Here is a 14,020-nt window from a genome sequence, read left to right on the forward strand (position 1 = left end):
ATTTTGCAGCCAAGACAAAAACTCTTCAAACAATTGGTTTTCTAAATGCATTGGTAAGTCCCTAAGGTACAGCAGCAGCATTAATGGGTGCCACTGTCAAAGGACATGGTATTCGGAGACAGCTGAAAAGTGGCTTTCTGTAGATTTTTTCCCATTTCTATCACACATTCAAAAATATGCCACTTATATTTGTACATATTTTACTTTGTTCATCACAAGGAAAGAGAACCTTACTTCAAATAAAACTAATTAACTGTGGGGGTAGGGGTTTGGAAAAGGAGGATAAGTTTAGATAGCCCTTTTGAATGGGAGATTACTCATGAATTGGAGAAATCCCCACAGTGCATTTATGTCAATAGTATTGTACATATTCTTTCCTCACACATTCCAGTACAAGATGTATATTAAATATGTGTACCAAATGCTTAACTGGCAGTAAGTCAACCTTTTCTGAGTGAACAGCCCATTGATGATACAAAACATTTTTCTTTTTTCCCTCAAAAAATGAGAGTTTGTTGCCCATTATTCAATGACTTTTTGTCAAATTAGGGAACAGAGAGCTTTTTATTCTTTCCATGAAGTGCCCTTTCAGATTCAGTAATTGTATGTTCTGTTCCTCAGGAAATGAGAGAAGATCGAGATCGGTCACGATTGGACTCCATGGTGCTGCTAATTATGAAACTGGACCAGCTCGATCAGGATATTGAAAATGCTCTCAGTACAGGCTCTTCACCATCCAGCACCCCAACGTACAAACGGAGGCATATACCTGTGAGCCTGTTTGCTAACTCTTTCTTTTTATTCTAATTAGATTTATTTTGGTTCATTCATTCATTTCTCTTCCTCTCTATCTCTCTCTCATTACTTTGATCAGCCTTTCACTTGCAGATTGCACTTTTCTGTGAAAAGAGAGCTGATATGTGGGAGAATTATGAAAACATCCCAGATGAAAGAATGGGAGAACAGCAAAATTCAAAAGGTGTCAGGCTGTTTCTATTACCTCTTATCGCTAAGACAAATTAGAGTGGAGTTAGAATCACAGTAATGTTAGCCTGTGAATATATGCACATTCCACTTGATTTGCAATAGCTAGAGTTGAAAATGTACATTAGTTACAGTTTATTTTGTTCCCAGTTGTGGGGTCCAGAAATTTTTCAGCAGGGAGACACTTGTGGGCCACTTATGAAATCCTCCTCTGTTAGAATAATATTCCAGCATAATCCACAATTTTTATTTAGATGGAGAGTCTTTTGCAGAGGACAATGTGAAAGAGGATAGAGTGGTTCACTAACTAATGAGTAAATTGTTATTTTAAAAGATCTATTTAAACAAGTAGATAGATGTGAGGAATACTACCAACTTTTCAACTGGCTTGTTTGAGATGTTATAATGCAGGCTTTCTGCTCATCTTAACCATCTCTATTTTGCAATTAAAAATAACCAATCTTAAAGAAACATGTTCATTTTATCCAGTGTTTGGAATGAAGCTTTTTTCTAACAAAGTCATCTTCATCATTTCCATACAGTCTAGTTAGTAATATGTAGGAGAAAAATGGTTTTCTATTTTTATTTGAATCTTAGCATGTTGGCCAGTTGAAGAGTATGTAGTTAATAATATAATACAATTCATGTTTGTATTCTGTTACTTAGCAAAAAGTTTGACAGCATATAACAGTTAAGCCACTTAAAATATAGAGGTGTTGAAATACCCCCAAATCATAAATATTTTCTTCTCTCTCAATAGGGGCTGCCATAATGTTCACTATTTAAAATAATAATAATGCTTTTTGAAATCCTCGACTGGCGGTTTTTTAAACTCATTCTTAGAAGAAACCAAATCCAAACTGAAAAGGAAAGTACAACACAAAACAACATAGCTACTACATATCTCTGAAATCTTTAATATAAATGTTTTCAGTTTGAATGAGAGAATTTTGAAGATTTTGACTGGCTGTTAAGTGTCTCCTGATGTCATTTTTCTTTTTAATTTTATTTCTCTTGTTGAAATTACATTGCACTCAAATCTTCAAATTGCATAGAAAGTACTCTCAAATTCACTTATGCTCAAAGGTGCAATTCATCCCTGTGCAAAGGACCTGCCCAAAGTTCATGCACCCACTCAAATCCCACTTAAGCCAAAGGAAAGTGGGATTTAAGCAGTACATGAGCTTTTGTGCAGGCTCCCTCTGTGCAGAGATGAATTTCACCCATGATGCTCAATCCCACTCCCCGTGCAGACACTTGCAGAAAATCCCATTGACAATAATGGAATCAAAGTGGAGTCCAAAATTCCCATTGAAATTAGTGAGTGTAGAAATAGGGACCCAAACTATCAAAAAAAATTACACTCTATTCCCTTTAAATATAGCTGGCTCATGAATTTTCAAGGAGTTTTAACTGTATGGAAAATTTGAAGAGACATTAATAAGTCATTTTTGAGCTAAAAGGAGACAGAAATAAAAGTCCAAATCAAGGTAATTTTTAATTAGTTGTAACTGGAAAAAAAGGCATGGTGTATGTTCTTCAACTTTGTATAAACTTTCTCCTCCGCTTTCAGAGTCAATCAGGGAATTCTGGGGCAAAACCACTTTTGCAGGTCAACGTTATTGGCTTCTATTAAGCCTTCATAATGGCAGCTGGTTGAAAACTTAACTATTGGCAGGCTGCCTGTTCTCCATAAAAACTTGTATTAGTGTGATTGCTTAGAGGGGAAAAAGATGAGGGATGGAAATTAAGAAGTGTTATCTAGAATATTCTGAAAACAGGGAAATGTTTAATTCATTTCAGATAAAAAGTACATGTGTTGCCTTGACAATATAGATTCCAAGGTCAGAAGGCACCATTGTGATCATGTAGGCTGACCTCCTGTATAACACAGCCCATTGAATTTCCCCAAAATAGTTCCTAGAGCATATGTTTCAGAAAAACATCCAATCTTGATTTAAAAATTGTCAGTGAGGAAGAATCCATTATGACCTTTGATAAATTGTTCCAACGGTTAATGACCTTCATTGTTAAAAATTTACACTTTATTTCCAGTCTGAATTTGTCTAGCTTCAACTTCCAGCCATTGGATAATGTTATATCTTTCTCTGTTAGGTTGAAGAGCCCACTATTAAATATATGCTCCTCATGCAGATGTCGAACAGAGATGTCACTAGAATAATGTAACTGTTTAAGGCCAATGTTGCCTCTTATCTTCATAACCTTTTAAAACTGCTTTATTTTAATCTTTTAATCTTTTAGGGACAACTTGTGTGCTTAGATATCACATGTATAACTTTCACTGATTTCCTTTAGACTGGAATTTGCATGTCATAGAGGAAAATCTGGCCCTTAATGTTCCATTGTTCTCAGGGGTTCTCATTATAGTGGGTTTAATATATGATACGATAATGAGAGATCCATAATATCTATCATCCTGCTTTGCATTCTACAGCTGTCAGTTGTGGGGCGCCTGTTGGAAGGCAGCATGTAAAAAGCCCCAAATAGCTACATGGTATACTTCTGCTAGCCAAGAAAACAACATGAGGCAGTGGGCGCACCTAGTGAGCTTTCCAGAGGTGGCTAAGTGTGCTTATTTGGTATGGCCTTGTAACAAGTTCTCTAGAGGCCTAGCAGTGCACGTGTTTGTATTTGAAAATAATTATGCAAATAGATATGAAACCCAGAATGCATACAACATTACCACAGGGTGGCTGGCCCCTTTAAGAGGGAACAGGGTCCAGTGCACCTGGGACTCATCAGCTGCTTCCCAAATGGACTTAAGAGTAGCCATCTGTGCCATATAAATGGACAGAGACTGAGAGAGTGGGGAATCAGGAGGAAAGGGGCAGGTGAGAGCTGGCTGGGAGAGACAGAAAAGAGCAGATGAGAGCTTCCTGAGGAGGGAAGGACAGAAACAGGAGCAGCAGAGGACAGCTGAAACAGAGAGCCATTGGGAAGAACAAAAAGTGAAGGAGGTTGCTGGTGAGGACTGGTCAGAGTTGGGGAATCCCTGCTGAGTTACAGGCAGGCTTGCACAGAGGCCCCTAGGAACAAGGGGGAGAACAAGCCTGATTCAGAGAAGCTGAGCCCAGAACAAGAGGGTTAATGCTAGAGGCTGGATCTCACAGACAGTGAGGAACACTGTGGGAAGTCCTTATGCAGCAGGCCTAAATGGAGGTCTGTGGGAAGCTGAGCCCAGGAGCAAGGGGTTGGTCTTGGAGGGAAGTTCCCTGAACAGGGGCAGGACTCACAGACGGGGAGCCTTCTCACAGGAGATGTGACTTTGGGCTACTGCAGAAGTGGCATGGGAGAGAAGCGAATCTGGGAAATCACAGGTGGATGGCCTAGAGCAGGGGTTCTCAACCTTTTTCTTTCTGAGCCCTCCCTCCCCCCCCCAACATGCTATAAAAACTCCACACCCCACCTGTGCCACAACAACTATTTTTCTGCACATAAAATCCAGGGCCGGCGTTAGGGGGTAGCAAGCAAGGCAACTGGGGCCCTCACAAAGCTAAGTTGCTCAGGCTTTAGGTGGCAGGGTTTGGGACCCTGGGCTTCAGCCCTGTGTGGCAGGGCTTTGGCTTTCTTCCCTGGGCCTCAGTGAGTCTAAGGCCGGCCCTGCTTGGCAGACCCCCTGAAACCTGCTCGCATTGCCCCAGGGGGCCTCGGACCCCTGGTTGAGAACTGCTGGCCGAGAGGGTGGAACCCTGGAATGAGGATAAAAAGAGAATAGATTGGAGATGGACTCTTGGGAAGGAGAGCTGGAAATGGCATCCAGGGAGGGCGCATGGAAAACTGCTGTGAACCTGAAACATATTACTATTCACACCCAAGTGCAGTATAATATGGTGCAGCTCATTTGTCTTAGATGACTGAAAGCTTGATCATGCACTTCGATACACTCACTCATAGCTATCAAATTGACTCGCCTGCATATGTGTGTAGAAGAACAGTAACTAATTTTACAAGATAATTAGTGATGATGCTTGCCTTCAGAATGAAAAGCATTAGCTGAGCCTTTAGAGGGAGACAAAATATGAAATACTGGATTATTAGTATTATTCTGATACTGTACTGTTTACATGTGATCACTGATTTTCTATAAACCTTAGTGCCTGTGAGTATTGTGCAAAGTAGTATAAAAATTTTGTTTCCAAAGCAATTATTATGTTTACATTGTCTCAACTAGATGTTACATGGTATTTTTAAAAGGATGTGTTTATTTCCTCAATACACTATTTTTGTTACATTCTTAAAATGTGAATATAACCCTTGGCCTAAAAAGTTAAGGCATTTTAACCAAAGACTACATTTGGCAAATACATCCCATACTAATTTAATTCCAAAATAACAAGAAGCTGCGCCTTTGAATTGCACAAACTGCTAAATGATGATGTCACCTCATCTGTGTAATGATTTACAGATGTTCATTGAGCTTGCAAATGCTTCCAGAGACAGAAGGTGGGCGCAAAACCCAAGATACACAGGAAACACTAAACATTAGAAAATAATGCCAGACTTCTGCAACTCTTAGATGATTTTTTTTTTAACTCTACACCCTCCCATTTAGGGGAATAATAGCTTTGATGTTAGTGGTGATTTATAATTTCAGCACAGCAGCTAATGCAAACCACCTTAACTGAGAAGAATGAAAGCGAAAGAGTGCACATGTAAGGGAGGAGAGAGAACAAGGGGATGTTTGCTGTTACCTTACAGAATTAAAAATATATTATATTTGGATATGCCTAAATAAACACTTGTTATTTAGTGTTATTTATGTTATTTAAATAACATAGTAACCTGCATTAAACAGTTCCATATTAACATGTACTAAAGAGATTTGTATCATTTTTGACAGGATTTGGAATCTGGCTCTGCAAGTGGAGCAGACGTTGTTTCAATAAGTCACTCCCAAACACACTTGCCTCCTGATATCCATGCTGCTGACCTAACATCTCCATGTCCAATGGCTGGCTCTGGAGCTAAACCCAAGGCTGGGGTGAGTTTAGAACAATGTTAATCTTATCATATGTCCTAATTATTGGACAGAACTGATAGAGTTGTTGTGCCACATGCTATACAGGCTGTAGAGGAGTATACAGTCCCTAAGCAATGTATTGAAAGCTTTGAAGTTGTCATAGGTTTCCCTTAGCATGTTTCCTAAAATGCAGGATGCATCTCAAAATGCATGTTGTGGCATAGAATTCTTAGATAAACTAGAGGTTTGGTATTTAATCCGAGACTATGTGCTGATAATTTTTACAAGTTTGGCTTTCATGTAAAAAGACAAACCATAATGGAGACACAGTGTTTGACTTTGGACGATAAGATTTACAGCAGCTGTAAGGAATATCTTTCTGTGGGATTCAGATTCCAATAGCATACGTTTACATAGTGCTTGTAGCAGATCAAGATAGAAAAGGGAGCTCACTAATTTGGGTGGCTGTCATCACAGGTCATAATATTATGTGGTGATGCAACATACCTCGTGGTAACAGGATGTCAGCAAGGAGAAATATTGAAGGGGACCCACAGAGAACAAAATTATCTGAAATGTTTTCATCTGTGTGTGCAATGTGCAAAGCAATCCTTAGTGTTCCCTGCCCCCATTTCTCCCTAGCTGGAGAATCTGTACTGATGCATATACACACAAGAATGGGAGAGTCGAAGGGAATGTACATTGGCTAGTCTCAGATACCTAATGCAATTTCCTGTAATTTAGATGACTGACATTTCAGAAGAGAGTTGTTGTTTTTTTTGTGTGCAAAACCTATGTTAAATATTATTTGCCTTTCTCCCCAAAACATGGTGAGGTGAGGTCTTCTTCCTCGCTACCCCTCAGAGTGAAGGGGATCTGCTGAAGGCACACACTTTCCTTTAGATGATAACAGATGGATAAGGGCCTCAGAGTTGGGACCCATCTTTTCACGTTCAGGTGCTGTTGCAGTTCCACTCATCGGAAAGCCTATGTACCCCAGAAACTCCCAAGCCAGGCACCACCTCCTTCTGCTCTTCTCACTTCTTCAGATTCTTCTGCCGGATAAATCCTCACTTCATCAACCAGAGAAGTCTAGGCTTCTCTAAACTCTCTCAGGGCTGGCACAGAACCAACCAGAGAATCTGGGCACCTTCACCAGCTCTGTGGTAGACCCTTCCATTTCTCCCCACTGCTACACCCAAAGGTAATTGGGCTGGCAGAGAACTTGGGCCAAAACCTAGAAACAAAAAGTGAGCCTGGTACGAAACAGCAAACTTATATACTTATTTTTACACATCAATGTGTACTGCACAGTAATAGCAAGCTAACTAATGGCTCTTTATTGCTGCAGTTATGAAGGTTCCAATAAACATTTATGTGGATTTAGGATTCTGCGCTTGTGTAAAAATAAATTCCCATGTAATTAATCATTTGAACCAGTGCATAGCTATAGCAAATAGAGGGCTCTGCACTTTGTCAATAATTGCATAAAGCACAGCACAAGCTCTTGAGCACAGTAAAGTTGTTGGGGGATGCAGTCTGAATGTCCCATTTCACCATCCCCCTGTTGAGAAGAGCAAGCATCAAAGACTCTCAAAGGTAATAAACAGTTTTTTCATTTAAATTTCACTACTAATATTTGGGGGTCTTTGAACAGCTAGCTTTCTGGTCATCAGTGGTGCCTTGGGATAAACATCACTGGAAAATGTTAATTCCGCATTTAAAAGCATTTGTTCTTTGATGACTTTGGCTCTGGGTTAATGCTGGACGTATCTAAGTAGTTCTTTTTCTGTGATGTGCATTTTTAATGTGTACTTTTTGCAATGATTCTGTTTTTTCTTTTGCTATGGAATAATTTTAAATATTTTAACAGTGTATATAGAGGTGTATACTTCATATACATTTACAGAGTTGCAGCAGTCACTCCATATGTAAGATTAATTCTAAGTTTCCATTTTATTCAACTCAATTTTCAAAACGTCCCCTAAGTTTCCCTAAATGAAATCCCTCTTCCTGAAACTTTTCATGCTGCATCTCATTCCAGGGTTGAGGGTTTTTTCCTGGGAAGATTAGTAAATATGATCACACCAAGAGCTGTCAGATACTATGGTGATAGATTAGATAAATAAACAATGGATCCAGTCCCCGGTTATTTTCTCCCACCCCTCAGAAGGAGTACAACCCCCAATAGTGCCAATCTCTACCAGGTATGCTCTATCACTGTGGGTCTTGTACTTTCAGGACATGCTAGCTGGGCACTCTAGCAGCCAGCAAGCATAGTGCTGATGCATACTGTTGCACCAGCTGTCAGCTCATTGAGAGATTTGCCCCTCATCCTGCAGTCACTGGTTCTTAAAATCTACTTTCTTTGAAATCCACCACCTCTCATCCCCACATACCTTTGACCCCAATGTTAGTCTAATATCTAAACCACCCCTGACAGGGATATCCACCACTAGATGCTGTTAGCAAGATGCTTAGCTGGCATGCCCCACCCCATACTGCACAGAAAGCAGTTAGAGCCAAGTGTACATGACTCAAAGGAACAATTTGGCATTGGTGTGTAACAAATATGTGTCCAACACCAGCTGGTTGAACCTTCCCAGAATAGTCACCAGGGATGTCTATGTGCAGATGGTCTCCCCTGTGAAATCACTGGTGAAATCGCTTGTGCTGGCTGTTCTATCTATGGAAGTGAATGTTGTAATAGTTTGTTTTGTTATGGTAGCTGGCTGAGAATAGCTTTATTTTATATCTTATTTCCTGCTGTGGAAACTTAGTGAACTCTTTTTAATGGGGACTATTTAAAAGGATTTATTTCCTTCTGGAGTAGTACTATTATAATGCCTTAAGAATTGCAGGTGTTTATTTTTAGTAGGTACTGCTATTTACTAACAGTGTGTAAAAAACAAAGTATGGCTACAATTAGTTACTGAAAGGAATGGCTAAAAATAGCACAGATATATTTTATGTTCTGTTTATAAAACATAAAATATACCTAAACATTTAACTCTATTAAGGTCTTGCTATGTTTCTAAAATGAGGAAACCAACACATTTAACTATGATATATATTAGAAGCATCTAAAACTACTAAAAATATTAGAACTAGGGATTTGGGTGTTGATCAACCACATCCGATTATATGGTCTCTCTTCGATAAGAGACAAATCCTGCTCTTAGATGCATTCAAGGAACTGACTTCACCAAGGACAGCCTGTATATTCAAAGCAATGCATCAAAGGGAGAATAAGGCGAGGAAGGATGATACAATGGCTATGGCAGTACCCTAGGACTTAGGTACAAGACCCTGCTTTGCCACAGATTTCCAGTGTGACATTGGGCAAGTCACTTAGCCTCTCTGTATCTCAGTTTCCTGTCTGTAAACAGTGTGTTGTGAGGGAAAATACATTAGAGATTGTGAAGTGCGTGGATACTTTGGCAGTGGGGACCATATAAGTACCTAAGATAGACCAAAGCCCATAACAAGTACAGACATTGGGCTACATCTGCTTTATTGTGACAAAGTACCTGAAAATAGAAGTTGGTCTTTTAGGTTTATTTCCTAGTGGTGGAAGTTGACTTCTCTACTGACCTATGGAAAAAGAGGCTAGTTTTACTTTTCATGGGCACTTCCTTATTATGTGTTAGATATAAATCCTTTCATTGGCAGAGGTGCTAAAAATCATCTTTTCAAGATCAATAATTGAAAAAGTAAAAATCTCTTAATTCCTTTAGCCACACTGTATAGGCTGTCCTGGTCTGTTACATAAATACTGTGCAACAAATTTAAGATATGTTGTATCTTATAACTGATATATGTAATATTATGATTTAAGGGAGTGATGCAATTAATTGAAGTAAATAAATTATTGGCATGGCAAGCTACACAAATATTACCAAAATATAAAAGACAGAACCCGCAGTTACCTGTCAGAGGTAGATAGCCCTATCTTGGACAGAATGTATCCATACAATCTGTTTGAGGTTCTTATCCCATGTCTATTTGTCATTACTGTCCATTCCTGATTCAATGGCAAGTTGCTATGTTTGGTGAAGCTGTTTCTGCCATTGCTTTAATTACAGTGTGATACTTCAGCCTGGGTGACTTGAAAGAGAACAAGTAGAATAATAGCATTCAGATTTAAATACGGTACCATCATTATAGGAATATTCTTGCCCCTCCATGCTAGAGTGACTGTAGTGTTGTGATGGCAGGGATCAGTGCACCAGCACTTTATATATCATGGTGGGGACTTGGATCTTAACTTTGGACAACCCAGGTTTTTAAAAGAGGTTTGAAAGTGATTGTTTATTCCTAGGCTTAATGGGTTTTTTATTTGCTTTTATTTGTAGAATTTGGTTTGTTCTACTCTGTAATCTGCTAATAAAAGTTTAGAAGAACAGGTTTCCCTTATATATCAATAATAGATTTTCAAGAATATTGATTGAATTGTCCACTCCTGTGTATAAAATGACTGCTTCCTTGGTAATCTAGCATGAAGAAGCAGGGATAGCACTGTGAGACTTTCACTAAGAGCTGTTAATGTGAGGTAGGAGGTAGTCCTGGTGACAGTATAGCAACAACTAAAGTTTGTGCTGCTGTGTTGTGATAACTAGTCGCTTCACACTGCTTGTTTTACACAAATATTCCCATTAATTACATGCAGGCTATGGATGGCTGTAAATTTTCCACTGGAATGAAATTTCAATGAGAAACAGAAAAAAGTTGTTTAAAATAGTCATGAAAAATTTCCAATTAGTCCTAAATAGGATTACTTCCATCAGTAAAGCAAGCAGAATTAGGCCCTCTATGGACTCAATCTCCAAATGATTGTTTTCCAGAGCTGCAGTAATCACTAATTTATAGTACATTCATTTTTCAAAGTAACTTCAACCACCCAACCTTGCCTATAACAATTAAATGACCCAGTGCAGTCTTTGCGACCAGTACCACAATGAGATACTGTCAAGGCTGAATCCCCACTCTGGCACTTAAAGTGCAGAAGGTGGAGGCACGCAAGGATTTTAAAAATTAATACTTGCCATTACACTTGTATTACACTCCCAAGGTTACAGCTTCTCTCTGACCTTGGTTTGGTAAATGCTGCCACCACCCAAATGCAAAAATCCACTTGGGAATTCCTCCCTGTGGGGTACCCTCAAGCTCTTTCACCCCCACACCTCTGGGGAAGAGCTGAGAAAGAAAACAAAGGAAATTACCTGTTGCCACCAGCTAATTAAACAACATGTGCACAAACCTCTTAGGACACCAAAAATCCAATCCTGTTCTTAAAAAAGGTAAATTTTATTAAAAACAAGAGAGAAAGAAAATACATCTGTAACTTAGGCTTTTGCTAGATTTTTAAAAGAACAATTCCAAAAATCAAGCACCCCAAATAGGTTTCTTGGGGGTTCAGCTTAAAGGTTACAAGCAAACAAAAGCATCAGGGGTTAGCACAGAGGAGTCCAGAAACCAATAAGAAATAACCCTAATCATGTCTTTTTAGACATTACCTAATTTTACTTACAAATCTGAGGCTTCAGATAAGTAGGTTCGAGGTATGAATTGATAATCTATAATCAAACCTGGCTTAAAGCTGCTTACAGCATTGCTGCTCCATGTCCCTGCAGCCCAGAGAGAACAACAGACAAAGGGAAAGTTTCTTTCTCAATTTTAAAAAGTTCTAGCCTTCCCATTGGCTCTTTTGGTCAGGTGCCCACTTCCTTTTCTTTACCTGGGGGACTTTTAACCCTTTACAGGTAAAGCAAGCAGAGAACAGCTACCAAGAGGGATTTTACAGCTAACTGGCTGGTTGGGTGTCCATAAAAGGGAGCTACCCCCCGCTTCATTTATCACAAATACATACAGACTTCAGAAGGGCTCCCACTAGGCACTGGGGTCTACTGCACAGATCTCCTAGCGGGATCAGAGCCTAAGCCTGTGTTATCCAGATGAAGTATTTACAAACTCTTCATTAATCTACATAATAAGATATCAGAAATGTCACTCTGAAACCTAAAATGTCCGAGTCAGTGTGAGGTGGTGGAAGCAGCAAGGAGAGCTTTTTGTTCAGAATATCACTAAGTTGAATCATCGCTGGTTTTGCAGTCTGTTACTATCCATTTTTAAAGTTCTCAGCCATTTTGACTTTACAAATTATATTTGTGCGGTGTATAGCTAGAGTAAGAGATGTATCTATGCTATGCCTGGAGTCCTAGACCATTGTGATATCAGAAGTAACTCAATCATCACCCTGATTTTACAGCTAATTTGCAAGATGCAATTTCATTGTATGAGGGAGACTGCACAGATGGTGGATTACTTGGCCTAACTGCCAAACCCATATATCCAAATGCCACTTGCACAAATGAACACAAATCTCCCAGCACAACCCCACATAGACACAAGTCAACACAATCACCCATATAACACAAACAGCAATAACCCCAAACACACAGAGCCCCTTAGCACAGCACACACCCCTCATTTGCCATCTGCACAACTCCACACAACTCTCTCGGCACATCCCATACAACAAATCAACACAACCACCCACACTATCATAGAATCATAGAACTGTAGTGTTGGAAGGGACCTCAAGAGGTCATCTAGTCCAGCCTCATGTGCTGAGGCAGGACGAAGTAAACTTAGACCATCCCCGACTGGTGTTTGTCTAAGCCAGGGGTCGGCAATGTTTGGCACGCGGCTCGCCAGGGTAAGCACCCTGGCGGGCCGGGCCAGTTTTATTTACCTGCTGACGCAGCAGGTTCGGCCGATCGCAGCCCCCACTGGCCGCGGTTCGCTGTCCTGGGCCAATGGGGGTGGCGAGAAGCGGCGCGGGCGAGCGATGTGCTGGCCGCGGCTTCTCGCCGCCCCCATTGGCCCGGGACGGCGAACCGCGACCAGTGGGGGCCGCGATCGGCCGAACCTGCCGCGTCAGCAGGTAAATAAAACTGGCCCGGCCCGCCAGGGTGCTTACCCTGGCGAGCCGCGTGCCGAACGTTGCCGACCCCTGGTCTAAGCTGTTTTAAAAACCTACAATGACAAGGATTCCACAACCTCCCTTGGAAGCCAAGTCCAGTGTTTACTATCCTTATAGTTGGAAATATTTTTTCTAACCTAAATCTCTCTTGCTGCAGACTAAGCTTTTACTATATATTCTACCTTCAGTGGGCATGGAGAACAATTGATCGCCATACTCTTTATAACAGCCCTTAATATATTTGACTATGATCAGGTCCCCCCCTCAGTCTTTTTTCCCCAAGACTAAACATGCCCAGTTGTTGTTGTTTTTCAACCTTTCATCATTTTTATTGCTCTCCTCTGAACTGTCTCCAATTTGTCTACGTGTTTCTAAAATGTGGCACCCAGACCTGAACACGATACTGCAGCTGAGGCCTCACCAATGCTGAAGTACAGCAGCACAATTGCCTCTCATGTCTTACATATGACACTCCTGTTAATACACCCAAGAATAGTAGGCTTTTTGCAACTGCATCATATTGTTAACTCATATTCAATTTGTGATCCACTATAAACCCCCAGATCCTTTTCAGCAGTACTACTATCTAGCCAATTATTCTCCATTTTTATTTGTGTTTTTGATTTTTTTCCTTCCTAAATGTAGTAGTACTTTGCACTTGTCTTTACTGAATTTCATCTTCTTGATTTCAGACCCATTCTCCAATATGTCAAGATCATTTTGAATTCTAATCCTGTCCTTAAAAGTGCTTGCAACTCCTCCCATCTTGGTGTCATCCACAGATTTTATAAGTATACTCTCTACTCCATTGTCCAAGTCATTCATGAAAACATTGAATAACACTAGACCCCTGTGGGACCACACTAGATACGTCTTCCCAGTTTGGGAGCAAATTGATAACTACTCTTTGAATAGTCTTTCAACCAGTTATGCACCCATCTTCTAGTAATTTCATCTAGACCACATTTCCTTAGTTTGCTTATGAGAATGTCATGTGGGGACTGTGTCAAAAGCCCTACTAAAATCAAGACCCCACTAGTCCCCTGTGACTGAGCACTAAGAGATGGAGC

At 40.2% G+C, this 14,020-nt stretch overlaps 1 protein-coding gene across 1 annotated transcript in view; it reads left to right on the forward strand.

Annotated features, from left to right (window-relative positions):
* The window catches only part of DLC1 (DLC1 Rho GTPase activating protein), a 370,991-nt gene that overhangs the window by 82,567 nt on the left and 274,404 nt on the right, over window positions 1-14,020 (forward strand). Inside the window, exons 2-3 of the mRNA XM_065405826.1 lie at window positions 622-771; window positions 5,846-5,986. Of these exons, the coding sequence (XP_065261898.1) occupies window positions 622-771; window positions 5,846-5,986 (291 nt within the window). The remainder of the gene's footprint in view (window positions 1-621; window positions 772-5,845; window positions 5,987-14,020) is intronic.

The sequence above is a fragment of the Emys orbicularis genome, chromosome 5 (assembly GCF_028017835.1).
Source record: "Emys orbicularis isolate rEmyOrb1 chromosome 5, rEmyOrb1.hap1, whole genome shotgun sequence".
Taxonomy (NCBI): domain Eukaryota; kingdom Metazoa; phylum Chordata; order Testudines; family Emydidae; genus Emys; species Emys orbicularis.